The sequence below is a fragment of the Melospiza melodia genome, chromosome Z (genome assembly GCF_035770615.1).
Source record: "Melospiza melodia melodia isolate bMelMel2 chromosome Z, bMelMel2.pri, whole genome shotgun sequence".
NCBI classification, from domain to species: domain Eukaryota; kingdom Metazoa; phylum Chordata; class Aves; order Passeriformes; family Passerellidae; genus Melospiza; species Melospiza melodia.
Genome location: NC_086226.1, coordinates 29,297,420 through 29,325,045, shown reverse-complemented (window position 1 = coordinate 29,325,045; position 27,626 = coordinate 29,297,420). Strand labels below are relative to the sequence as shown.

Here is a 27,626-nt window from a genome sequence, read left to right as displayed (position 1 = left end):
ACCTATGAATCATACTGTTGCTGTGAGAAATTATGTTTGGTTGATAGGGGCATAAAATGTTCAATATAAACTTTACTCCAGAACCTGGAGACAATCAGAGAGTCATTCCACATGCAATTAAGATAAGATTAAGTGCAATAAAAAGTTGGAAAGCTGGGCAACCTAGAATTCATCCTGTTTTCTAGAAGAATATTTTCCCTTCAAGAACTTTTTATTTCTGGCACAGCCTTCCATTCATCAAGTGCATCTTCTGTCTGTGCAAGACAGTGTGTGCTCTGTGTCACATTGACTGCACTGCACTGATTATTGTGTGAGTACTCGCTCTCTAGACTTGCACGTCGAGCAGCTACCAAAGCACACATGCTACTGGAAGACCACCCAGCTTCTGTCTGTTGTGTCACTTCAGTTCTTAAGGCCATGATCCACCTGATGTGGATCACACATGATCCACACTGTACGCCTCAAACAGTGCCTGAGCTGCTGACTGCGTAATGATTTGCCTGAACAGTGGAGACTGAAGTCCTACCATGGCTTCAGGACTACTGAAATTCCTCACTGTCCTTTAGTTTTGTATTTTGTAATTTACGTAGGCAGACAGCTGTGTTAAGGAATTAACAAAAGTTAACAACAACATTTACGAGCAAGAAACCTTTGCAAAATGGGGAATACAATTAAAGATTGTTTATTGTTAATTATTACTTTGTGCAGTCATGGGATCACTTTTGCATTTTGTTTTCTGGTCTCTCTTCCTGAAAGCCTGTTAGCTGAAGAGAATGTTCAGCAATTTTACTGCCATGATTCTTAAATCATTACAAATTTTTTTTCACTTCACAGTCATGTTTTGTTTCCTTTTTTGAAGCTCATACAGGAAATCTGGCAAGGATTATGATGCAGGATCAGCAGAAAAAAACCCTACTTAGGTGGGTTTTTTTGATATTGTGGGGTTTTTTGGTGGGTTTTTTGGTTTGATTTTTTGTTTGTTTTTTTCCCCTGACAAGAAAAAGATCAGAAAATTTCAGCTTGCAGTTTAATGGGGTGGATAAAATGCTGATGGTCAAAGACGGCTGTGGGATGCAGACTCTGGGCTCTGTGATGGGTACTACACCTCCATAAATACCATCCTTAAGACTGTTATGTCTGTGATATATAAATAATAATTAGTAAATAATACAAGGCATACATGAATAATATTATGAACGCCTTCCTGCCAAGAGACAGACATTAAAAAATTAAACTAGAGGCCAGGTAGAGATGAGGGGTTACCAAAGTAAAATGCCAACCTGGGACTCATCTCTGCTGTAGGTCTACATGAGCCCTTACAAATGAGCATCCATGCAAAGCCTCACTGACTGAAGACCTATTGAGGCATTATGATGGCTGTTTCTTGATGGGACCAGGACTTACCTTTCAAGTTCCGCAGGTTTAGCCAATGCTTTTGAAATGGGATGAGGAGATGTAAAAGTGGGTGTTGCTGTTTCTGCCTTTAACTGGACAACATGATACAAAGCCTGTCCAGTGTGAATTCTCAGATGAGCCAAGAACGAGAAGTCCACATGTGAACTTAAGAAATAGTGGTACTTTTGTAAAAACAACCAGTAGTGGCTGCTTGAATTTTGCAGGGCAGATTTTCCCATATCTTTGCTATTTGTAGTGATATGTAGTAGTGTGATGGCTTGTGCAGGTGACTTCCAAACATGTCCTCAGACAAAATGTCCTCAAATCTTCTCTCACCTCTCTTTCTTTCAAACACGTAGTTATTTCCTCTGCATTGCATTCTGCATCTATTTTTTTGTGGAACGCAGTGCAGATCTACTACTCTAATTTTGCCTTTTCCAAAGACTGGGAACCCAAAGCTGTAAGGAGAACAGGAAGACTGCCAGTGTCAAAGTATATCCGTCAGATATAGTGTCTTTGTTGGCCCATTATCAATGTTATACAAAAGTCATATTTTGTATTCAAAATTTTACTTTGCCTTCATTGTTACTTTCAACAACTGCATCTCTGGAAAGTAAAATACAGGGCTGTAATATCAGAAGATTGAAGGCTTCTGTTACATATATTTCAGCCAAAATACACAAAAATAACTTTATGTTAGTTAATAATTGTAATTTTCAGCAAAAATGTGAACTTTTCATGAGATAGGAAAAGCTTGGAAACCTTCTGGAAGTGCTAAATTGTTGTTAATGATTTACAATAATATTAGAGTATATAATAGAATCACAGAATTATAGAAGGTTTTGTGGTGGAGGAGACCATAAAAATCATCTGGTCAGCCCACTTTCATTAAGTCAGGCAACCATCTAACTTTAACTTTTTCAGTTTAAAACCATTGCCCCTTGCCCTGTCCCTACCTGCACATGTAAAAAGTCCCTCTCTCTCTTTTTTTTTAGCCCCCTTTAGGTACTGAAAGACCTCAGTGAGGTGTCCCTGAAGCCTTCTCTTTTTCACTCCAACTCTTTCAGCATATCTTTGCTGCTTAGGTGCTCCAACTGTCAATATCATGTATTTGAAGCCATCAGTATTTTAGTTTGTCAGATTTCATTCCACGTATGACAGTCTCCATCTTGCACTCAGATATCTGAATCTGCCCAAAAACACTACTAACGTCTCTTGCTGACCATAATGTTCATAACCACTTCTGTATTACCAGGAAAACAGAGCAACACAGAGCCACAAAGAAAAATTGAACCAAAACCACATAATCCATTTTTAATCACAGTTCAACAGTTCTTGAAAGATTAATTTTTTTATATACAAACATCTCTTGTTCGTTAGCTGGAACCAGTTTTCACTTCAGTTTTAGTGCGTTTCACAACAGATAAGCAAAGGACAGACAAGCAAAAGTCTTGAACTTCCCATCAGGCTGACTGTACATGGTCACTGAATCCCATGTAGTGGGCTGCCTTAACTTCCATTCTGCAGCTAGGGTTCAGTGCAGTGAACTGTGCCTGCATGACCTATTGTAAATCATTAACAACAACTTGCTTGAACAGGTATTTCTGGTGAGAAGCGTTTAAATGTAGTCACCTAGAATGAACCATTGTGAATTTAGCTGATGAATCATTTTCCTCCACATCTCCTAAGGGGGTTTATTGTGTATAAAGAGTTAAAAGGAATTTTATGTATTGCTGATGGTACTTCTACAGTTACACTCTCTTGGACACCTGATCTGTTAATGTAAAGAGATATGTCTGAATGCAATATAACAGGTTTTTTAAACTTTCTGTGTGTTCATTGGTCCAGATCCCTAAGCATTTTATGTGTTCACTCAGTGAATTGTATTGGAGAGCCTAAAGCTGCCTGCTAAATTCCTGCTGCAACTGCATCATTCCCATAGGAGGAGGATCATTGTGTGGGATATGAGATCTGGACACATACCCTGTTTTGGGCACTGCATGATGACATTTGCTTTTTGGTTTACTATGCCAGGCACCAGGAGCCTCAGCAGAGTCACATCAAACTGAAGGAATTTTCTATTTTCCTCTATGGATCACAGGACTGCAAAGTATTACTAAGTATACTGGAAAAATACAAAAATGTGGAAAATTTCCTACAGGTATGATCTTCTAAACCACCTCTTGGGTACCATCAGCAAATTTTTACTTCATTCAAATGATAAGAGGACCACTGGTTTTAAGCTCACTGCAGTGACTTGGAGAATTTGTGGATGGATAGAACTATTGCAGGATACATGCAGAAAGTAAACAGAGCCTGTAAGGAGCTCAGAACAGATGTAGCTATTCAGCAGCTGGGGTCTGTTTGCCTTTGTAATCTGTGCAATTATTGTGATTGAAGACACCTGATAAAACGTTTCCCTTCCTACTTACAGTGTGCTACAGATAGATTCAAGCAGGGAAAGGTACTTCATTATTGTAATGGAATTTCCAAGCAGAAATCCCAAACATTTTGCTAGATCAGGGATCCTTCAAGTCTCATTTTATTTATAAGTGGACAATGGCATGTATCAGCTATTCCTTTGTTCACCGAAGCAATCTTTAGGCCTACCTCAGAGGATGTCAGCTTTAGTTCCTTCCTTTGAATTCTGAGACGTGTGCATTTAGTTACCTTATGCTGCGATTTACTTCAGTGTATCTTTTGCCCTTCACTTAAGTGACCCTTTATTTTACAGCATTTATTCATGTTTATTCCTCATAAACTGATGGAAATTTCTTTATATATCTATAAGCATTACGTGACAGCCTTCTGCTGTTGCCATATTTTCCACTGTAAAGTATGAGTAACTACCCTGAGCTGACACAGTTGTCAGAGAAGACAAGAAGAACCAGTAAACAATTAAGACTTGCAAGTGGACTTTGAATTCTGTGTTTATGACACCCTTCAGTCACAAGAGCAAAACAGGCACTGAAGACTAAGGCCTCAGAATAGGGTTCATGCTGAATCTGTGCTCTGCCCCCATCCTTGCATTATTTGTGCGTTACAAATCTCCTCAGCAGGCATTACCAGAATTCTGACAGCCACAATTCCTTGTTCTTTGGAATTGTGGCATTGTGTTGGGGTTTTTTATGTATTTTTGGTTTTTCTCTTCCCAAGAACTATGTACATTACCAATCTAGATAACAGAAACAACAAATGATACTTCTGTGCTCTGATGGTTTGAAAAGTTTGGAGCATGTCAGAAAAGGGGAAAGTTGATGTTCAATAGGAAAGGAAGGGCACTGTTATTTCCACCAGAACTATTAGCCTCTCCCAAAGAAGAAAGAAAGTGAATAGAAGCAGGATGATCATTAAAAAAATTTTTGTTCCAAACTGAGGAGTTGTCCAAATTAGAGTTCATAACTTGCCTCCTGCTGTGATATTGGACCAAACTCAACAACTAAGAACATATTTGCAGTGGAAAGCAAAAATTAATATTTAAGATTATTGTTTCTTTGCAATCTATAGACAAAGGACTACAGAAGCCTATGAACAGAAAGGGAATTAATGTAAGAAATTGAATGATCAGACTTCATAAGAACATCCTGTGGAAGCAGATTTTTTTTCCTCTCAGAAGCAGTAATGCTTCAGACTGACGTTTAAATGTATTTAGTTTGTACATTTCTAAACCAAATTAATTACATCTATTTTAATCCACAACCAAGATTATAATATTTCCTACCACTAGCTTTAAGATGCAGGAACTTTTTTCCTCAATATTTACTGAGGCAGAGCAATGATTTAAAGCAGGGTGAACATTCAAAAGTGATATGCTTATGGCTTATCACTTTGAATATAGTTGAAGTCATCTTAATATTATAAGGGTTATAATAAATGTAATAATAAATAATACTACATACAGTATTTATTGTCACGGGGATAATTGCTAGCAACAGGTGCTTCTCATCTCTCAGTAAGGCATCTGAGGGTCTGCAGGTGTCTCTGCACACTGTATGGCAGGAAATACTAACTTTTCCATAGTGACCACTGTCCATTTCCATCCTCAGTGTGCTTTCCAGAGCAAGGTACTTGTTTTATATGATGGCTGCTTCAGCTCTGTTTACTCTTCCTGAACTCTAGGTTCCTCAGTACTTGTGAGTTGCATGTCTCAGCAGCACTCAGTGGTATTACCTATAGGTTATAGGTTCAGTACTTGTTAATCAAAGCTTCTCCACATCCTCCCCACAAAGAAAAGGAAATGGAGATAGAGATGGAGTATTGCTCTTCCTTAGAGCAATAGACACCCTCCTTAGAGGCTGTCTCCACCTGTGTTGCTGTAATTGGCAAGAGAACAACCGTCAATCACCAGTGAGCTGCATCACTTTTATTAGCCCTGTTAACAGAGCTGTACCTGCTTCATTTTTTGGCTGCCTCTGTGCTCATGCAAGAATTGGTGGATGTGGTGCACACCAAATACTTCCAGCCAACCTTACAGGATTTTATCAGCTCTGGGAATGAACCCCAACACCTGAAGCAGGAGGTGAGCAAAGTGTCTATCAATTGAAACAGTAAAGGGCACTACTGCACATATGAGGGTTTGGTACCAGCCCAGCAAAGAATACAAGATGTGTTTCCCTAACAATATAAGGAATACAAGCACACTCCACTTCTTAAAAGAACTTCAGGTCTAGTATGCAGTCTATCTGTTTTTTGCATTCTGTCTTGCAAGACTACTGAACAGAAGTTCAGAGATTTCTTTCTTTCCACTCACCAGTGGAAAAGAAGTGCATAGGACTTCTTCAGCAGAAACCCCTGAGGTCAGCAGTTCCCTATCTTGCATCCAGCCTAAAGCAAAATGCTTATCTGTGCAGAAGATGGCCTCAAGCCGTAGATCTAAGCAGTATCAATCTCACCACCTTGAACTGTGAGGGCACACCACCTTTTTAAACGCTGATTTCCCCATAAACACATGTAACATGTACATTGGAGGAAATCAAAGCAAAGCAAACTGCTGTTGAAGTAAAACATCATGCATAAATAATTCTCTCACCAAGGAAAGAGAGTAGGGAAACAGTTTAACCTGTATGTCCATATGTACCTCAGTGATCCTGGGGTTAAGAAAATATAAAGGTGAAATATAGAGGCTCAAGTACCTACTGCCAGTAGCTAGAGCTACATGGCTTTCGTGTAGCAGCATTGAATTAAATGTCTGAAGTTCTGGGCTCTAGCTTTCAACAAAACTGAAGAACTGGGAGGTTCTACAGAGAAAATTTTGAAAGCAGAATGATATAACCAAGAGGAGCTGGGCCAAAGGAGCTCAGTATGCACATGCCCTCAGATGGAGCACAACATTCTCTAAGGCAAATATCAGATAAAGCACATGAGAAAAAACCTGCTAGCTCAGCGTTTTTGTAAATAGAGAAGTACCTTCCCCCCCTCACTGTGGTTACCACTGTGTTGAGAAAATAACTCCTCAGCCCTTCCCCCTCCTCTGACTGTACCACTACCACCAGCTGGCTGGGGTGACTGACAAACTGCATAACAAAATATTTAAAGTCATGGTAGTAAAAATGCTTCACTATTATACACAAGAAATGGTTTCCACTTGGGATTAGTTAATGGAGAAATATTTTGGGTAGTTTTTGCTCAAGGGGTTTCCTTTGCTTGCAGGGTCATTCAGAAAAGGCTCCCTGAACTTTGAACTGTATCTGCAAAGTGAGATAAACAAGAGCCATATAAATACCACAGCCCTTTTCCCCACACTGTTTCCTTCTGCAGCGGAGCCAGGCAGAGCTGCCAAGAAGGGGGAGGAGAAAAGGGTAAGTGTGCTGGGTTTGCTGTGAAAGAGCTTCATGACTTAAGATTTGGCAGAGTGTTTGCTTGTTTCTTTGGCTGAAAAGGCTGACTGTGGAAATTTCCATTGGAAACTAAGTTGGAAGTTGAAATATGAAGAGAAGTATAAGGCAGGACATGGCTCCCCTGCAGCGTGTAGGGCACACAGCTGTTGCTGGGCGCTGCATGCCAGTGCTGCAGAAGGCGGCTGGAAAGGCAAGGAAGGATATAAAAATGTCATGAGAGTCTCATGTGTTCATAATGGATATAAAGGGCAGGCTGCTTTCCTGATGTGTGGAAAGAATGGAAAAAGGCTGTGTTGATATATACTGGACCGCAGTTTAGTCTTCAAAGTACTTTACCTAGAATGTCAGGAAAGAACTGTCAGGCACAGCTGGATTTCACAAATGCAGCAACAAATCACTCTTGCTTCAAAATGTCAATTATTATTAATCTTTTAGGCTATGACAAGATGGATGGAACATGTACTATTAATCAGAATTTATTGTTTCCAAACTGTTTTGTGGTCACTGTCAGACTTTGATGTAAGTGGTGAAATTGTACAATTCCACAACCTAGGACGTGTTGGGGAGCAACTTTATAATTTTAAGTATTTCTTGATAATATGTGTTTAAGCGAAAACTGAGATGTTAATGGAATAAAATGAAAAGGTAATGATAGAATTTCTTATATGCTTTGATTTTCATAAACATTAACTGAACTAAGTATGGATATGAGATTTTATAAGATCTGAGGAGTCCTGAAGTTCAGTTTCCATTTCTGGTTTTTGCAAAATTGTTTCTGGTGCCTGACTTCTTCATAGTTTTTTCTCAATGGGATTCAGATACTCCAGACTGACTTGTAAAAATTTTGAAGTATTTTTTATTATTTTCTGCTGTGTTCTGTAGCACTTACTGTGTACTGAAATCCGCCGTTGGTGCATGTACTTTTGAGACAGTGGAATTATCTGTAACTGGAGTGAACTGGTCTAGATTCTTCCTGACATAAACAGGCTTGCTACAATTTATTTAAAAAAACAAGAAACAAGGCCACTTTAAAATCACTGAAGTGTTAAAAATGGTCAAAAAGAAATTACAGAGAGAGAGATTAGTAGCGCTGAAAAAAAATCCAGTTATTCTGAATGTTTACTTTGTAGCTGTTCAAACACAGTAACAAAAAAACCCACAAAAACCTTCGAGCACCACAAAGAAAAAACACCTGCCTCTATTAGAGAGGAGCTCTACTGAAAAACCAAAGAAATTGAGCAGTAAACAAAGAGCTCAAATTTATTCTCAGAGGAGTTTGTTTCTTTTCTTTTTCTTTTTCTTTTTCTTTTTCTTTTTCTTTTTCTTTTTCTTTTTCTTTTTCTTTTTCTTTTTCTTTTTCTTTTTCTTTTTCTTTTTCTTTTTCTTTTTCTTTTTCTTTTTCTTTTTCTTTTTCTTTTTCTTTTTCTTTTTCTTTTTCTTTCTGAATGGAGCCAATGTGCTGCCTTGTTTTCTTAAGGGAATTTCAGAGTTTGAAATTTGTTTAGGCATTGGCCTTACTTTGTTTGTTTTGTCTCTTGTCAGGTGAAGCCCAGCCATGTGGGCACGTCTGGGGCTAGTTCTGGCCCTCTGTCTCCTCCCAGGAGGAGGGACAGAGATCCAGAACTGCCAGGAGGCCCCAGAATGGCGTATTGGGGAGGAGGACCCCATGTGGAACTCCAGAGGCTCGGTGACAGTGGTGGCTCTCCTCCAGGCCAGCTGATTATTGTGCCTGCGGCAGGCTTCCAGGTAAGCGTGGGTCTCGTCCCGATTTTTGTTATCCAGCTGAGAATGCTACGTGTGCCCTGCCACAGACGCACTCAGATGGACTCTAGCTGCCCCAAATGCCACCATCCCAGCTGGCATGTGTGACCCAATGACCTGGCTCACTATCAGCAGAAGGGTTCTGTGCCAGTGGGCAGGATCCTTTATCTCTTGACCTACTCCTGACTGGCAGATCATCTTCTCCAAATTAGCTTTCCAACATAATAAATAGTATGATCAACTTGACATGAATGAAACCCAAGCCACCGGCACACCCAACAGAAACAGCAACAGATGATTAATGCGGCAAAAATGATGAAGCCAAGAAATACCACAATTCTTTAACATTGTTAGATCACCTGAAATAGAGAGATTTGTGATCACTGATTTCTTATGTAAAACCTGTAGGGGGAAAAATAAACCAGAACATGTGCTTTTCATGTGGCATTTCAGCCTGCGTTCAGAGATCCAATATATATTTAAAAAATCCATAAGCTAAGGTAAATACTGTCCTATCAGAAAATTGATGAAGCATTCAAGGAAGTCATCAGTGTTAGGTTTTCATCCAAGACCTGGGACATGGGTGCTCTATTTTCTAGAACTTACTCCTTGCAAATAATTAGCTATCATGACAGTAACAATAGCAATAAAATAATTTCAAGCTGAGCCAAACAGGAATTGCATAAAGCTCTTATCTTTGATTCATTTAGGAATTGTGAAATTATTTTGGTTTAAAAATTCATAGTGCCAGTTTCAGATTTGGATTTTAGTCACAGTGAGAACACCTTAGTTTGCCCCTCTAGGCTGCACTTACATATCATAATAGGCGTTGCAAGTTTATTAAGAATTTGATTTTAAAACATCTGTGGCTTCATCAAAGATAAACTGGGCTTTGTGTTTGGCTTTCAAAGTAGTTGGGTTCGGTTCTTACATTTTAGAAAAAAACTGAAGAATCTTCCATATTCTAGATTGTTTCTCATAGCTGAAAAATAAAAGTTTTCTAGAGCAATTCCATAGGAAAAATACAATCGAAAGGGAGGAAACTCCACATCATACAGGTCTAATAAAAGCAAGATGGAGCATATTAACTTTTGTGTCAAATCTCATGATTCTCTAATGATTTATGGTCTTGCTTCTTCACATTCCCACTAGTTTGGAGGACCTGCGAGTAAAGTTAGAGAATGAAGGATTGGTCAACATCTCGTATGTGGTTGTCAACCATCAGGGAGCTCAATCCCGGAGGGAATTTCACCTACTTAAAGAACGTGTTTCAGACTACATTACTGTCTACCAGCAAGATGAGCACCAAGAGGATGTGTGGACTACTTTAAATGGAAACAAGGATGACTTTCTTATCTATGACAGGTGTGTGCTTACAGACAAACATGGGAAAATATTTGCATGTATTTTGAGTAATGATTTGCAAATCTCTATAATATGTCATTGATATGCAAAAAACAAAGACATCATGCTCAGCTTCTAAGCTGAACTACGTAAAGCGCTAGTATTTACTGGAAAAACAAAGTTACGAAAGCAAAATCTGCTTTTACATAAGTAATTTTTGAATAAATATTTTTTCTTTATAATTGCCATGGATTTAGATGAACATAAGTGAGTGAAAAATTTGGTAACATGTTCATTTTTTTGTAGCATATTTATTTTCATATAACTTCATTACATCCATGCATGTCAAAGTGGAATCTTTTATCTCATGGAAACTTTTTGAAGAGAGTTGTTGAAAATGCCATGTAGATATAAGGAAAAATTAGGTAAAACTTTAGGTAAAACTTAAAACTTCAGAAGAAAATTGCTTTTTGATATAGGATTCTTCCACAAGTATATTTTGGCAGCACCAGTAGGAACTGTAGTTGAAATCCCAATTTTTTGATTTTGATATGATGATAGTTAATTGAAAAATCCTACACTTCAAACATGTCTATCCTTGTTTATATTACTGTGATGAACATTCCAAGTTCATACTAAACCATAATAACCTTAATACAGAGTTAGAAAGTTAGTCCTTTTCTGTAATGTGATGAATTTGAACAAATTAGCTACATGAGGCTTGTGGGATGAAGCTGGCAGTGGAATGAATGATCTTGAATGTTACAGCAGCAAATATGCCCAAGTAAGGAAGGCTGATGTCATACAACAGACAAAGAGAGCAGGGCTGTATTTCGTCTGGGACGGGGCCCAGACACCTTGCTCAGAGCATTTGGAAGGTTGACCAGGTCTGTGCTCTTGACACACAGGGTATGTGTACATTATGAATTGGCTTAGCACTAGCCTGGCCATGATCTGTGATGGGTCTAGGAATCTCTGTTCTTATTGTGCCTTAGCCACACAGGCTTTGCCTGCTGCTGGTCCTAAACGTGCAGTCCGCATGTGGGGAACTAAGGCCAGGGGACTGTGTGTTGGCACTGAACAAGCTGCCCATGTGTACAGGTTCTGCATTTTCTACAGCTCCTCTGAGCAGATCAGTTGTTCAGTCAAGGGCATATCAGAACCCTCAAATGCAGACATGAGGCAAGCAAGCACCGTAACAATCCCCTCATGCACAACAAATCAGTAGTGCAGGTGCACCGCAGTGTCCATCCCAGTCAGAGTACCTGTCAGGCTGCATAAAAACACCTGGTTAGGGTGCAGCAACCACTATGCAAAGAACCCTTCTCATTATCCCAATGGGTCTGTAACAAGTGCACCTCTGCCAGTCTTTAGTGCCACTCTAGGACAAGGCTTCTGGCAGTGCAGCTACCACATCAGCCAGAAATGATGCTTCGCATCCTGGCCAGTGCAGCTGAGCAGGCAAGCATTGTAAGGAAGATACTGGATTTGCCTGTGAACTGGAACAGAAACACTCCTTGTGGAACTGTACAGTGTGGGTGGATTGGTGCAAGTAAAGTGAGATCATAAGAAAAGAGATTTAGTTGTAGGTATTTGTAACCACAGAGTCCTTTCTCTCCTTAGATGCGGCCGTCTCGTGTATCATCTGGGTATGCCCTACTCCTTCCTGCATTTTCAATATGTGGAAGAATCTATTAAGATTGCATACTGCGAAAACAAGTGTGGAAACTGCTCTTACATGGTATTTTCTTGTCTCATTCTGTGTATAATAGAAAAGTGGATTTGATTGGTATTTAAAAAATTATTTCAGTGTGTTTAATAAAAAATATATGATTTTGAATTTACATATTTCATGCATCTTGACAGATAGCTTTTAAGCATTTTTCTAAGCAAATTATATTTGATTTTGAATAGACTGATTGCCTATCTGAATTCCTGTCCTTGATAGAAATGCAAGTAATTGTCAGAAACATAATGCAATCTTGGAGAGTAATTCTGCTTGTAGAGCTATAGAGATAGTGAGCAATTAACTACTCTAATTTTGTGGGATGGGTAAGTACATATTTTTTTTAAACCCAGGAATCAAACTCTAGCTGGTTTGTGTTACTATTTATTGTAGTTTGCATTTAAACACAGTCTACAGGAGTTATTTTAGAAAAGTGATAATACAAGGTGACAAATTATTGTTACTGCTATAAAAGAAGGGTAGCTTTCTTTAGTGAATCATTCAAGACCAGAAATACTTCTAAAGATTATCAAGAAATGTATATACTTCATGGAAGTTCAACGAAAATAATAGTTTTTGATCCCATTGTGCAGTGTTCTAGTTAAATGTAGACCATAGACAGGTCAGATGTAGGATCTAGGATAAGAATAATTGTTATTAGCAATTACTGGAATTATAATTGCTAAAAAGCCCTGTCTAGTTGACAGTGGTGTGACTGCACAAGGCTATTTCTATATTCATATGTTCAGCAAAATAGCGCTAATAACTTAAAAGTGTCTTTCATGCTCTGCAAAAATGCCAGTTAATCATTTACATCTAGTTTAATTGAATACAGTGCCCTGTATTTAATGCAAGCATCTGTTTTTCAGGAACCTGATATTGATGGTGTCTGTGAAAACATCACTAAAAAAGCAGTTGAAGAGCTGTCAGAGATAGAACCTGAGCCAACAGACCAGCATTCCCAGACCAGCCTGCACAGACATGGACACCACCGCCGCCGCCACCACCACCGCCACCATCACCAGGGCAGTCGGGATCCCAAACACGAGAACCACCAGGCTGCTGCTGAAACTGACAGACATCATCCTCACAGCGCCTGGCGCCACAGGCTTTTTGGCCATCACAGACACGATCAGACAGGTAGTCAGGAGCATGTAGACACTGCCCCTCCAGGAGAAATTGTGGAAATTCCACAAGATAAAAAACTACGAAAGAAAGGGAAAAACAGCTGCAAAAACCAGTTAACCTGAAATTGGCAGACAGGATCAGACTCTACCTCTGGTAGCTGATCCTGTCATTGTCGACACCTTCTGTTTGAAGAGCTAGGGAATTCTGTCACCTGACAGTGTCGCGGAGCGCTACCAAATTCTTGCAGGTGACACGGGCAGCTGGCAGCAGAGGATGTCACTGAGTCTTGACAGTGCCGTCTGCTCTCTGCTGCCTGACATTCATCACCAGCAGGAGCAAGTGAAACTAGTGACACCTGACAGTGACAGGAAAAGGCAAGGAACTGATCCTGAAAAACAAACTAAGCACCTTCCAGAAAAAAGGGAGTCACACTAGCTCAGTTAATATACTTGCAAGAGCAGAAAAATGAACAGATTAAGTGTTTTTATTGCCCCAAATTCAAAATTGTGCTGACAGGTATGGGAAAATTGCAAAGAAGGGTATTTTTAGAGCAGCGCTCTTAGAATGATTGAATATCTGTCTAATTCCATCAGTGAAAATCTTCATGATCTAAAGGAATTTGGTTGACCCCTAGTTTGTTTTTCAGTTCCACTGGGAAGGTGTCTGCATTCTCGATTAATTTGTCTTTCTTGTTTCTCTTCTAACATTCTGCTTGCATTTGTGAGGACAGGAGCATAAACTATGACCTAGGGGCTCCTGTCTGATGTTTTGCAATCAAGAACAGAAGAAAACCAAGACAGATACTTTAATCATTTTTCATTAGGAAGACAATAGATTTGAAGTTTGTTTTTTTTTCTAACCTGGGGATACAAATCATGTACAAGCAAAACTTACTCCTAAGCAATGTGACAGAATAATTCCACATAAAAATGTAATATATAGACAGTAACTGCTTTATTTTTAAGTAACAGATTGATATACTTAACTTTGACAAAGCTTTTTTAACGAAGCTAAGAGCTTTGTGGCTCTTAGGTACAATAAGAGTGTCCATTAATACATACTGCTACAGCATGTAAAATCCTACTGAATCAATTAGATCATCCTGAAGTGAGAAATAGCATCATCAACTGAGAGTCAGAATCAAAAAGAAGGTGGGATGAAACAAGTTTAATCTTGGTATAATGTTGATCTTTGTTTATAACAGTGCTGAATTTGATAAATCTGTACCAATTAGCAATCCATATCAATTAACATAATATACCACTTAAACTTGTATCACTTCTCTGTCTATAGCCTAGCATTCCTAAAGTTTGATTAACTGAATGGAAGTAAATCCAGTTGTTCGAAGGATCCTGGATGAAGAAGAGAATATTCATGAAAAGAAAACTGCTATGAAAGCATACACCATAATTAATGACGGTTTAATAGGGAAATTACTACTCCTACAAAACCTGAACCTTTTTATTGTGAATGCTGATTAGCAAGAGAGTAGCTTTGAATACATACAGAATGCATGCCTTTCGAATGTTTGACAAGAGTGTTTTCAATAAAACATACTTTCTTCATATCTTGTTTTTATTTTGAGATGCAGAATTTGAAACACTTCAAGTCATTTAGTCAGAATCTCCTCCGTTTGAAGGGCAGGTCTTGACCTTTATTAAGACGTTGCTCCAAATCTCTTATGGTGTTTCGTAGAATTTCAATTTCCTTGTTTTTCTCTTCCTGGAGATGCTGCAGCTTCTGTAAAAGTACAGGCAAAGGCTTAATTCTTAAACATCACATAAAATTGTGTAACAATTTGTTTTGCTCCTGCAAGTAATTTACATTCTAATAAGAATATTTTCCTCAGTATTTTGTATCACAAAATTACAAAAACTATTTCCCCAGAATCCTGTTTTTCTGCCATCCCAAAGTTTTAAGCCTACAAAAAAAAAAAAAAAAAAAAAAAAAAAAAAAAAAAAAAGCAAACCAACAAATAAAACTCAAACCCCAAGCATATGCAGAGTATTATATCAGTGTCACTGGTGTCAGATCTAAGTTTCCAGGTTAACAATTCTGCAGTAAAACAACCTCACATGTTGCTCTTCATTGTTGCTTTCCTGCGGTAGTATCAGTATGTCAAGAGCCATGACAGTTGGAGCTGATGATCTTAAAAGCCTTTTCTATCTTAAATTATTCTATGATTCTATGAATTGAGTTGTGTAGAGGTGGGAGGGGCGTGTGGGAGAGAGCACATGGAGAAACCCCAGGGAACTCCTGTTTCAAACACCCTGGAACAGTATCTATGTGCTACACCCTATGAAAGCACCTACCCTTCGATAGATACTTTGTGGCAAGACTGAAGCGTCTGAAAAGGACTTGGTGGTCTTATCCTGAGCTCTTGCCAATTTAGCATTGAACTGAAAGAATCAGGCAAAGACAAAACGGTGAGAATGAATGGGGGCAGGGGAAGGTATATTAAATATGTCAAGCATAATTTTCACTTTTTATTAATTGCATTCTTTTACCTGAGAGTAGTAGCAGTAAGCCTTTCTACTAAGTCTAGAGAAACAAGGCTGCTTATATTTATTTTAAAAAGAATGCAGTTACAAACTGTATTTTTTTTAAAAAAGCCTCAAAGTTTTGCAAAAGTAGTACAAACATGATCAACTAAAACCATGTAGATAAAAAAGATGCTTCTGAAAAAAAGAATAAAATTGAAGGCTTCTCAGCCACATATCTACAGGAGGAGAAAATACAGAAGGTGCTAATATCCTTCAGAACTATCATTCTTCTCTTAAGTTCCAAGGACAAGTCAACCTGAACACTGCCACATCTTATTTCTTTTTTGTTGTGTGAAAGGTTTGACGTATTTCCTTAATTCTTTCTTTAATGAGAGTGTTTTAAAACATGAGCAATGAAATACATGTTGAATACTCTCTCTTAAATCTCTGCAGGATTAGAAATTTTTTTGAATTTTATTTTAAAATATATGTATTCTCACCATTCAGAAATTAAAACCAAGAAAGTTAAGCAGAAAACATTGTTGCATTTTTTAATAGCTCAAAATCTAAAACTGTTTCTAAGTAATTTAATTTGGAACAAGAAGAGAGCCACCTTCAGTCTCCCTACATAGTAGGTGGAACTTGACTCCTGAGCAGGAGTCAGTTACCATTGTGGAAGGGAGTACCTACCACTGATCCTCATAAGGACAATAAATAATTAAGTTTTCTAGATTCCATCATATTACTTTGTTAAGTACTAATTAATATTTTTTCACTACACAGTCTCTTTGAAGTTTATCCAATGCCCAGTTCAACTTTAAGTCATCTTTGTAATGCATACCTCTATCTGCAGTTTAATTATTTCATTCTGCTTCTCTTCATTTTGAATTTTCAACTGTCTAGTTAGCTCTAATATTTCCAGTTCTTTTTTCTCTCTCTCTTCTCTATACTCCATTTCTTTTAATTCAACTAGCAACACAGTAACACCAAAATTATTATTATAATAGATGAAATAAAATAGATGAAAAATTAACATCATTTTCCAAATTTATAAACTTTCCTGAACATCAGGTAAACATTTCACTGGAAGACAATTCAAGCAAAAACCATACTGAAACTATATGAAAACCACACTGTCCTTTTAAAAAGACACCAGTAAGATGGTGTCTTTTTTTAAAAGGCATATAATTTACAAACACTTTCCTTGTTTTCATATGGATGACCAAAAAAATCCTACTTTTTAAGGTTATATCTCTAATAGAGCAAATGAACATATAAATCAGTTTTTTCCTCACTGAAGTACTATTTATTTGTGAAAATAATGTTCTACTCTCCTGAACACAGATAGAAGATTCAAACAGCAATCTAGCTTACAGTTCAAAAGTTTCAGTTGACACTTAACTCAAAATTTCATTCCTTCTGATTTTTATGCCCACATTCCCAGCATTTGTTCTAACTATCTGTGAGTTTCTGCTCATCCCGTGTTGCTGTACTATTGCTTCATTACCACCGTCTGCTCTCTTCATCGAAGATAAAATTGTATTAAACCCTGCCTACTTCTAGCATTCACATGTTTCCACCAAGAAGTGGAACTCATATTTATCCTAGACAAAACACAGCATCTACAGGTGACAGTATGTTTTACCCATTTCTAAAGCATTCAGTCTTCAGAGAACTTACATTTTTTCCTTGTATCGCAATTCAGCTGTGTTATTTCTAATTTGTGGTCTTCCTCTTTGTTTTTAATTTCTGTCATGAGTTTCTCAATTTGATCCTTATACTCCTGTGAAGGCAAAATGTTTTGTAAAGATCTTTCAGTTTCTGTGCTCTTAGCCTTCTGCAAAGCACAACCATCATGTAAAAATATACAGTACTGTATAATTCAGTACTTGTTTTATCCTCAGTCTTGTAAATTTAAATGCCCAATTACTTACACAGTCTGGCTGGAGTCCACCGATTAAAAACATAGCAGATTTCATTGTATTACAGCTATCTGTTAATATAAAATTGGAAACTGTACTTCTTAGGAGAACAGGCAAATGGAGAGGTAATATTCCCTTCCAGAGAACAGGATCTGACACAATGATGCAGTTAGTTAAGGGACAACAGTTTCACCTTTGTGGGTTTTTGACTCAAGGATTGCATGATTCAAGTGTGTGTTTTGTTAGTATTGCTTGCACAAATAATTCCACAATTCCATGTTGGCAGCAGGAGACACATCAGTGATACCAGTGGCAGTGATGCTACTGCCACTGACGTTCAAAGTTTGAAGATGCCAGTTATAAATTTACTCCAGTAGGGACTCCAGAATTTTCAAGGAATTGTCTGTAGCTGCCACTGTTGAGGTGCTGACTCCAAAGTTCTTCTTGCAGCCTTCTGACAAGATCGCCACTCACCAGAGCAGTGCCTGGGGACACTCACCAAGGCAGTCACTGACTGGGGATCAGGATATGGGAAGGTGGTCAGGCGCCTTCAGAATGACACCAGGAAGTCCCACCATGCTCACATGTGTTTAATGGGTGAAATAATAGTTTATCATATCCTTCAGAAGGCAATACTCATTTTTTACTTGAACAGTCAAGATCATAGCTCTACTGGTACTAATATTTAAGTTTAACTTATAGCACAAACACAGGCAAAGGAAATCAGCAGTGAGATTCCTGATCCTAAACAGATAACACATCTGCGCACTCCACACGGAGAACTATGAAAACAGAGAACTATGACTAGTGCTGCTGGTTTTATCTCCTTTGCAAAAATGAGTGCCATAGATACAAAGTACAGAGATCATATATGGAATTTATTATGAGGTACAGATAAGAAATAGAGACTTACGATCTTTGTAATATTTATTCCTCAATAAACTGGAAAAATTCAGACCACGCCTGATTCTCTGGCAGCGCAACCAGACATCTTCGATGTGAAAACCCTACTCCCACATGAAATTTTTTTTTAGTGCAAGGGATTAGAATGATGAAGATGAATTTGAATTTAAAGCTAAATACAGCTAAAAAACCCCGAGTGCATCTTAAATTGAGCCAAAGTTCTCAGCACCAAGGAATGTTGACCTCTTAGTTCTTCTAACACCTTCTCACATGGAAACTGTCATGAGAACAATCCTTCTCTTTTTACACATGAAAAATATTAACAGAAGAGCACTAATAAGAGTATCAATAGCAGATACTAAACAAAAAGATATACAGCATAATAGAGATGCAGTGTTATTCCTTTACCTAAAGAATGATAATTTGTGACATACCTCTTCACAAGCCTTTAATTTATCTTCCAAGATGAGAATGGTTCCCCTCAGTCTATCATTTTCATCTAAATAAACAAAAACTATATGGTACACTACAAAGTACATTTTGCCAATTTTTTTAGCATAAAAGAGGAATAAGGAAATTACTTGTGTTTTTTGACTTTGCTGAACTTTGAGGAACTATTTTTGTAGACATAATCATCATTACAGAACCACATACTGTCTGTTCCCATTTTTTTAACAAGAAAAATCATAGTTTAGGTTTAATCATAACATTTATATGGTATTACTACTTAGAACTTTCTTTAGCCTTCTAATAAACGATGCATTCAGGAAAATTTAGATGCAAAGTTCTTTGACTCAGGAAATAAAAGACTATTATCATGGCTACAACAGATTCAAATGAGAAGATGCAAATTCTTAAGTACCTGTTTCCCAAAAGTCAGAAAACTATGCAAACACAGAATTTAAAGGAAATAGATTTTTAAAAATTATTAGTATCAATTTAAGTATTAAAAACATCTGTATACTTCCAATGCTAGAGGTTTATTTATATATGTTAATATGCCTTGAATGCATAATCGTTATAAAATTAACTTCATGGTGTGCTGCTGAGCTATAGTATAAAAATATAGCAAACACTTATTTTTTTTTTCAAGTAAAAATGAGTAGTTGTCAATGTGGATAACAGCAATAACAGCAATAGTTGTTAATGTGGATAACAGCAATAACAGCAATAGTTGTCCATGTGGATAACTGCAATAAAATTAATGACATTGTATACTAAGAATTAAGACAGGCTGGTTTAACACAGCGATAAAAACTGTGCATAAACACTTGACTAGTCTACAATCTAACAGCTGACTGATACTTCCTCACCTTTTGTAAAATTGCCTGTGTTATGCTACAATGAATTTAAAGCACAACTATTGATTAAAATAACCTTCCGGAGGCAGTTACTAAGTAAACTATGGCAATAATGGCAAGAGACATTTATTACTGCACATGATTGATTTAAGAAATTGTTTTTTGTTTCTCTTTGCCTGCCAGTAAGTTTCTGTGTCTGAAAAAATTCAGTAAAGTTAAATGAAAAAATTAAATGCCTGCTCATTCGAAATTACAGTACAGCATATATATAAAATAGCATTTTTTGCCTTTACCTTTCACGTTACACTGATTTTCAATGGTTTGTGTTAGACCCTTTATCACATTCTGTAGAGCACTGCACTCTGAAAGAAATTAAAGACACAGTATTTTTGAACAGTGTCTTTGCAAATTTACATTTTGTTCACAAAATTTTATCAAATATTTTATAATAATTTTCGTTAAATATTACTCTAAGTCTTTTTACTGACTGTAGAGATAATAGATTATTATTACATGGTTACTGCTTAATTTTAGCTTTTAGTTTGATGATTGATTAAAATCAATTTTATGAAGCAATACAAACAATTTCATAAAAGTATTAAATGTTTGTTTCTAGTCAGAAAACAAGTATCTTTTTGTTTTCTGGGCAATACTAGAAGTTTTCCATATCAGCCTTCCATCAATTTGATGTATTTAATGAAACTGACTTGCTTTCCTGACAGCATTTCTTTGCCAATTTTCTTTTCAACAAGACCAAGAGAATCCACTCATTGCAGACTCTCACCCCTTTTTTACCCCTTTCTTGATGCATATAACATTCATCTTATGGCTCAACATAAGCTTTGAGAGATTCAGAATATGTGCTATGGTTCCATTATCTCATTTTATACAACAGAATTATATATGCAAGCTCCTGTCAGTTTACACAGTTGTATTTCATAATTTTATTTTTAAAACTGAATTTTTAATATTCAAACACCATGTATACTTCCTGTAATACAGGATTTAGTTTTCATTAATATGACTTTTATCCTTTATGTTCATTGTAAGTTTATCAGTAGAGTCACAAAACTGTCAAAGACTGAGAACAGCAGAGGCTCTACAACAGAGGTTGTTTACTTTTAAAACTTCTCTTTCTCTTTCCTGAGGACCACTGTGTCTCCTAAATGGCTTTTCATTTCCACAACACATAAAAGTTTGCTAAATAAGTTATTCATCTTATCAAACCAAAGCCCTTTTGAAAACTGTCTATCATACCGCTGAAGACTACATAACAAGCGAGGAAGATGAACTAAGATCCCAGCTAACAGGTTCAGTTTTCCGCTCCGTCTTTTTGACCGTCAGCCTAATCTTCCATCAATTTTTTCATGCAGCCGAGCACGTTAGCCAGATACCTTTTTCCGTTCCGTGTTTCCAAAAAAACACAGCAGAGGGAGCACGAGCAGCACAGAAACATTGCCTGCCCCTCAGATCCTGTGCCGGATCAAAAGCAACTGTGGAAAAACCCTATTCACAGTCGGAATGACGAGATCAGCATGCCCGTCTGTACCAACTAGTTGTACTACAAATTTCCTGCCATTTGAAAATGTATGGAAATTAACTCAGATGCTTGTAATTCATGCACAATTTGGAAAGACATCTGAGTCAACAGTAGAGCAGCAGCTAGTCTTTAAAAAGAATCACAATTTTTTAAGTAAGCCACTCTTTTGTACAGTCCCAAGAATATCTGCTTATCTTTCTTATCTTTAAAGGATATATCTTTGAAAATCTCTTATGTACTTAATTTTGTGGCTGGAAAAAAAAATCCTGGGAACCAACAAGTTTTGCTTGCCTATATTAAGGAAGAGAAGCAGAACTTTTCTTAATATTTGCAGCCTTGCAGATCACTGTCATAGCCTCTGTTATGGATCCTGTGTAGCTTATTCCCTGTAAGGAATACTGCCTACATAAAGAAAGACTGAAGAGCATAAGTGTTCATCTGTATTTATAATTGATTTTTTATTAGGGTAATTACATCAACCACTTTTTCCTTTAACGCCTTAGAAATGCCAAATAAATAAATACGCAACCCTGAAGATGCTAAATAGAACCTCCTTAAGTATTTCAGAAAAAAATGTGCTTTCTTTTAGAAAACTACATTAGAATTTAATTCAGAACTGTAGCATCACAAGAGTCTATTTAGCCACCACAGAAAAGGTTTAAGAGTAGAAAATAAAGATGTCAGACTTGTATCTAAAATGGATCTGCAATTAAGTATACAAAACAAAAACTGGTTTCTTGAATCTCATCTTTTTTTAGCAAAGAACGTATCAACAGAAAATTATTAATTTATGACCTTTCAGAGAGTGTATATGCAGGCCAATCTGCCTTTCTTTTTCCATGTTATCCTGGATATAAGTGGTTCACTGCCCTCTCACTTGATTTTTAGGTGTTTTCTTTTTTCCTTTGTCTTTTTTTTCAGAATTTCCAATCTCCTTTTACCTTGAACAGTTCTAGGAAAGACTTTTGACAAAGGTTTTTATAAAGAATTTAACTATTAGATGCAAAAGTTTTATTACTCTGATTCTGAATACCACATATGCTATTACCTCTTTTGAAGGGTCAGTGTCAATTTGATAAAGGCACAAAGACCATTTCTATCAATTGCAAAAAGAAAAATAAAAATAGTTTAGAAATGTTATAGACTTACTAATTTATAATCACTACACCAGCGTTTCACATCTTTTTGAAACACTCTTAATGTCATCACTACTATTCACAGGCTCTGCTCATATCCAGTAACATGTTAACTTTTCCTGAAGGTTCCTGTGATACTCTCTGCTACAGTTTATGTCAATTTTCTGTCCAAGGCTTTTTTTTGAAACTCTACTTTATGAGCACCAATAATGAATACAGTTCAAAACAATAAACTTACAAGCATTTCATGTCCAATAATGCGCTTATTGGTAAGCGCATTAATCTAATAGTTTACCTTACTGGAAAGTACAGACTCACAGAATCACAGAACCACAGGAAGGGTCCTTACTGGGTTATCCAGCCCAACCTCTCTGCTCAGGCAGGCCATCCCAGAGCACATGGCACAGGATTGCACCCAGATGGTTCTTGAATGGCGCCAGTGGGGGAGACTCCACCACCTTTCTGAGCTTAACCTAACAGAGCAGCTGTGATAGTTGTCTTTATTTCTAAATAAATTCTATCCCTTTGGTGTCTTACTCATATTTTACTTCATTATCATCAAATAGCTTTCAGAATCACCTCTTGCATGTCTCACACTGTTCCAAGTTCCCGCTTTTCACTTCTTTTTGTCAATGTTACTAATTTCTCTGCAATTACTCTTACTCATTGACCACGATCCTTGTCTAACAGCAGTTCTGTCTCCTGTCTATATCAGCACTATTCCTATGACTTCAATATTGTTAAGGTTTGTTTTTTCCTGACTATCCCTGTTGCTGAAACATTAGTTCATATTTCAGGCTGATTGCTCTGGTATTTTTACTTGGACTTCTGCCACCCATGCTTCTTTTTTTCGTCCTGTGTTTCAAAAGAAGCTCCAGAGCCTGTTCTCTTCAGTTATATCAGCGTTAACTATCTCAACAAATAATTTCTCTCTTATCTCATGAAAGTGAGGCAATACTGTTTACAAAGCTCAAATCTCTCTTCTGACTTTGATCTGTTTTCAGTCCATTCCTCTTGTTGCAGTCATCCCAGCAGCTCTGGTTTCCTAAGTTGTCTCTTTCATTTTCTCTGCTACCTTTTATATCATAGGTTCTATAGTAAGAATTATTTCTTCTTTTTGTCCAACTTTTCCTTTCCTTTTTTACAAATAGTGTTATATCAACCCACTCCTTTCTAGTTTCATCAATAAAGAAGCCTCTTCTGTTTCTGAGTGACTGTCCTGCACTGTCTGACTTTTGTTCTTAACAGAGAAACTAGTGTTTCTGACTCAAACCAAAGTTCCATCCACTTCACTATGCCACTTCACAATACACACTATGAGATAATTCAGGAAAGATGAAAAAAAAGCTAGATAAATGCTATCATTAGTATATCCTCTCAACTTCCCAAACTGAGAATGAAGGGGGACAATGAGAGATACTGTCTTTGTGTTTAAAAGTTTGTTGTTTTTAATTATTTTTCCATTTTTTAAAAATTAATATATACTTCTGTTATGCACAGGCTTCTGTGGAACTGATTTAACTTTATTTTGTAATGTGTGGCAAAGTTCCTCCTTTTGTTAGCTTTAAATCAATATACAAGTTTTATTTCCATCTATTTTTTTTATTACATTAGAAAATGAATATTCTATTCTGTAATCACTTTCTCTGTGCCATTCACAATTTTACAGCTATGAGTCATATCAGCTCTATTCTTTACCTTGGCTGAAAAAACCCAGCCAACGAGTCTTCCCTCAAATGTCCCAAAATTGTGACCAAACTTGTGAAAGCCCCAGGTGCATTTTCCCCCATGCACCTTCTGGGTGTTTGGCTGGACACAAGGCCATCTCAGAAAGAGTATAGATGGTGACATTGAAAAAAAGGCTGGAGCAGATTCAGAAACAGCCATCCCTTCTTCCCATGGGAGCTGCTTGTAAACAGAGGTTTTTGCCCTTGGCCTATGCTGCAGTTGTGTGACAGGCACACACTAGACCCTGGTCATGACCTAGGGAGTGGTTTTCTGGCTTGACATCAGATCTGCCTCTTCACTTGGGACTAAGTAGAGATCCTTGGGCCATGTCTGGCCTTTGTAACCTTTCTGAACTCCATTCTGACTCAGCCTCCGGAGTCACTCTCATCAGTACAGACTTGTTTTTTAATGTAGACTTTTGGCTGACCGGACAGTCCTCGCTGGGCCAGCCCTGCACGGGCACAGTGGGAGTGAGCCTTGCACGGTTAAGCCCCTACATCCATGGTCTTTGTTACAGGAGTAGTTGCTGATTCCTTGTACCTTGCTCCCTCCTAGCAATACCAAGCCTTGCCTTCTTCCCTGTTACCTTTTCTAGTTGTGCTATTGTCTATCTTGAGATGTGTGGACCAGAACATGACATAAAAAATCACAGACCTTACAGAGTCACAATGCTTATTTCTCTTTTTTTCATCATCCTGCCTACCACAGTGTTTGCTTCTTTGTCTACTGATATTTTAAGAGAATACAAATATTTTAAGAGAATAAAAATATTTTATGAGAACTGTTTAGAGGACACCAAGAGGACACCTCTTTCCTGAAAAGCAGCCGACTAACATCAACCATTGTTTATAAAAAATGCCTCCCATTTGTGCTGCTACTGGTCTCCATGTCCCCAGTCATCTTGTACCATGAGTTTTTGGTCTATCTGAAGAGATTTATCATCATAAGCAAACTTTACTCACTCAATAGCTCAGTTTCCTTGCTCAGTTTCTGATTATGCTAAATTATCCAAGTCCTAGTGAAGATTGAAATAAAACCCAACTGGCAATCTCCCTCCTGTGTGAAACTAAGTTTATTCCTACCTTGCTTCCCAACTTTTAGCAGGCTGACTTCCCAGAGATGGAAGTCCTACAAAAGATGCACATTTCAGCTACTTTACAAACTACAGAAGAATAAGCAACCACAAATCCATGCTAAGCACTAGATATTGTTTCTCATTTCAAATACTCATCTGAAAACAGTTCTAGAATAAAACAAATCTTAATTTTATAGTTTTCCCTGTAATTCCTCCTTTGTTTCACAACTTTTTCGTTATGATTATAGACTTGTAATTCCCACTTATAATGGTAAATGAAGTTTTATTAGCATCCATTGAACAGTCTGAATCCTTATAATATTAATATAGATATTAGTATTTACTATGAGATGGATTTCATTACCATTCAGGGTTAGGCATTACTGCTTTTTCCACATTTTTCCCTGTTATTTTTTATGGCTGAAAATAATGGAAATATCTCTCAGAATTTCTTGAATACATGCAAAAATCATACCTATCTAATAAAGTAACTTACCCTCTTTTACTGATTCCTCCTTTGATTGGCTTAATGCTAGCAATCTGTTACATTTTTCCAGCTGATGAATCAGTAGGTTATTTGCATCATTGATTTCTGATATTTTCTAGAAAATTGGAGAGGGACTAATATTATATTAACATGTTTTGAGTTTTAAGTGAATAAAAAATTTAACAATTCCACAATACTGCAGTCCAAGCCTGTAATATTTCCCATTCAGGATATTCCTTTATAGAGAAAAATGATACTAGACTTGAGATCCTTTACTGTTCCAAGTTTACCCTGCAGAACTAAGAATGCTGACTTACATAACGTGTTATAAACTATTTTCCTCTCAGTCATATAGCCCAGAGTCCGGGTCAATCCTCTGCAAGGTTCTTTCTACTGCTTTGCATATGAGGCTGTCAACACTCTTGCAGAGCAACAACTTGAACAATATGTGGGAATAGGAACTGGTATAATAAGTTTATTCCAAGAGAAATGCTAAATTTATTTCAGGTGCTCCTTTTACACTACCTCTAGTATGGATTTGCTGGCCAGGAATCAGCAGAAAGCTGATCAACATCAGTCTAAAAGAAACGCAGTACTGATTTTCTTCAGAGGGTCAATCATTGGAGAAATGACCCACACATAAGATAAAGGAAGATCAATGCATATGGAATGTAGGAATTCGTGCTCCTGATATGGGAATGACATTTTTCTAGGACAAGGAACTACTTCTGAAAGGATACCCCAGCATTAGACCATGTGGTCTAGCGAGGGGAGGTTGGAACTAGGTGGTCTATAAGGTCCCTTCCAGCCCAAACAATTCTGTGATTCTATGAAAGCAGTGCAATGCAGTTAATTTTCAACATCATCTTCCAGAGTCTTCCTAAGAAAGCCAATTTGGCCTCTGGATGATTAAAATCCTAGCACAGAAACAAAGGCTTCTCAGATTTCACTCAGAGTCCACTCCTATGTCTCCAGGATACAGTCAATACAAGGAGCTTTCCAAAGGAAGTTCGTATTACAAGGCATAACAGTAATCTGATACAACTTAACATTTTCAAAAAAATTTTGAAAATGTCACACAATAATTATGGGTGGCAGTCTCAACATTTTTTACCTTCTTCACTTACTTTTTCTATCTCTGAGAAGTCATATAAAAGCTTATCAAGGTTCACTATACTGGTTTTTTTCATAGTTTCTTCATCACTATGATTCATTTATTCCTGGATCGTATAATCAAATGATGACTAGATATATGTAAAAAAAAAAAATCTATAAATTAATATATTTATCATTAACACAACATAAAATCTAAGGCAAAAATGTAAGAAGAACAAAGAAGACTCTTTTTAAAAATTAAAACTATTTTTGCATTGAAGATAAACTTCAGTCTATTTAAGATCTTGCATTTCTGGGAAATACAATGAATGTCAGAAAGCCCAAACAATACCCCCTAAGCTGATATATTGTGGCTGAATTTGGAAAGTTTGCTGTAATTAAAAAAGTTAATCTGGATTCACTTCCATAGACAGAATAATGCACCGGGCACATATAAATTCAGCATCTTTTATCTGTGTAGATGCTCTAATACTTGGCTACTCAGGTTTAAAGGTACTTACATATTTTCTTATAAACAACAAGTGCTAAATCAGGGATAGGCACATAAACCTTGCTGCAGAATAAAAAGACAGTATTTTGAAAGGCACCCATATAGTTCCAGATTTTTAACATAACCCCTATTTTTGTAAATTCTACTTACAGGATCTTCAACATGTATTTGCAAGATGGATCTGAAATACACAACATGAATGCTTCTAAAAATATTCAAACTATTTCTCAACATCAGGCTCCATGAGACAAAAA

At 37.1% G+C, this 27,626-nt stretch overlaps 2 protein-coding genes across 3 annotated transcripts; one reads left to right on the top strand and one right to left on the bottom strand.

Moving 5' to 3' along the window:
- Positions 1-7,036: 7,036 nt before the first annotated feature.
- On the top strand, positions 7,037-14,756 carry SELENOP (selenoprotein P). Of its 2 annotated transcripts, none has more exons than XM_063181281.1 (5): positions 7,037-7,193; positions 8,775-8,978; positions 10,146-10,358; positions 11,961-12,078; positions 12,933-14,756. In XM_063181281.1, exons 2-5 carry the CDS (start codon positions 8,788-8,790, stop codon positions 13,593-13,595), a joined length of 1,185 nt encoding a protein of 394 aa, XP_063037351.1. In that variant the 5' UTR covers positions 7,037-7,193; positions 8,775-8,787; the 3' UTR covers positions 13,596-14,756. The 2 variants fall into 2 exon arrangements, with proteins under 2 accessions (XP_063037351.1, XP_063037352.1); XM_063181282.1 differs by having other exon boundaries at positions 7,045-7,193; positions 12,933-13,577.
- A 52-nt stretch (positions 14,757-14,808) lies between these two features.
- CCDC152 (coiled-coil domain containing 152) lies at positions 14,809-26,980 on the bottom strand. Its single transcript, XM_063181283.1, has 8 exons — positions 26,894-26,980; positions 25,776-25,881; positions 20,094-20,162; positions 18,934-18,998; positions 17,355-17,457; positions 16,516-16,643; positions 15,504-15,590; positions 14,809-14,931 (listed from the first exon to the last, which is right to left on the bottom strand). Exons 1-8 carry the CDS (start codon positions 26,978-26,980, stop codon positions 14,809-14,811), a joined length of 768 nt encoding a protein of 255 aa, XP_063037353.1.
- Positions 26,981-27,626: the final 646 nt, after the last annotated feature.

What these genes read in the sequence shown, in the direction of transcription:
- CCDC152 (XM_063181283.1), bottom strand. Translation starts at nt 26,980, where the DNA reads ATGAATCATAGTGATGAAGAAACTATGAAAAAAACCAGTATAGTGAAC. An exon ending in ACTTCTCAGAGATAGAAAAA is followed by an intron (nt 25,882 to 26,893) that starts GTAAGTGAAGAA and finishes CCAATTTTCTAG; the next exon opens with AAAATATCAGAAATCAATGA. An exon ending in AAATCAGTGTAACGTGAAAG is followed by an intron (nt 18,999 to 20,093) that starts GTAAAGGCAAAA and finishes TTGTTTATTTAG; the next exon opens with ATGAAAATGATAGACTGAGG.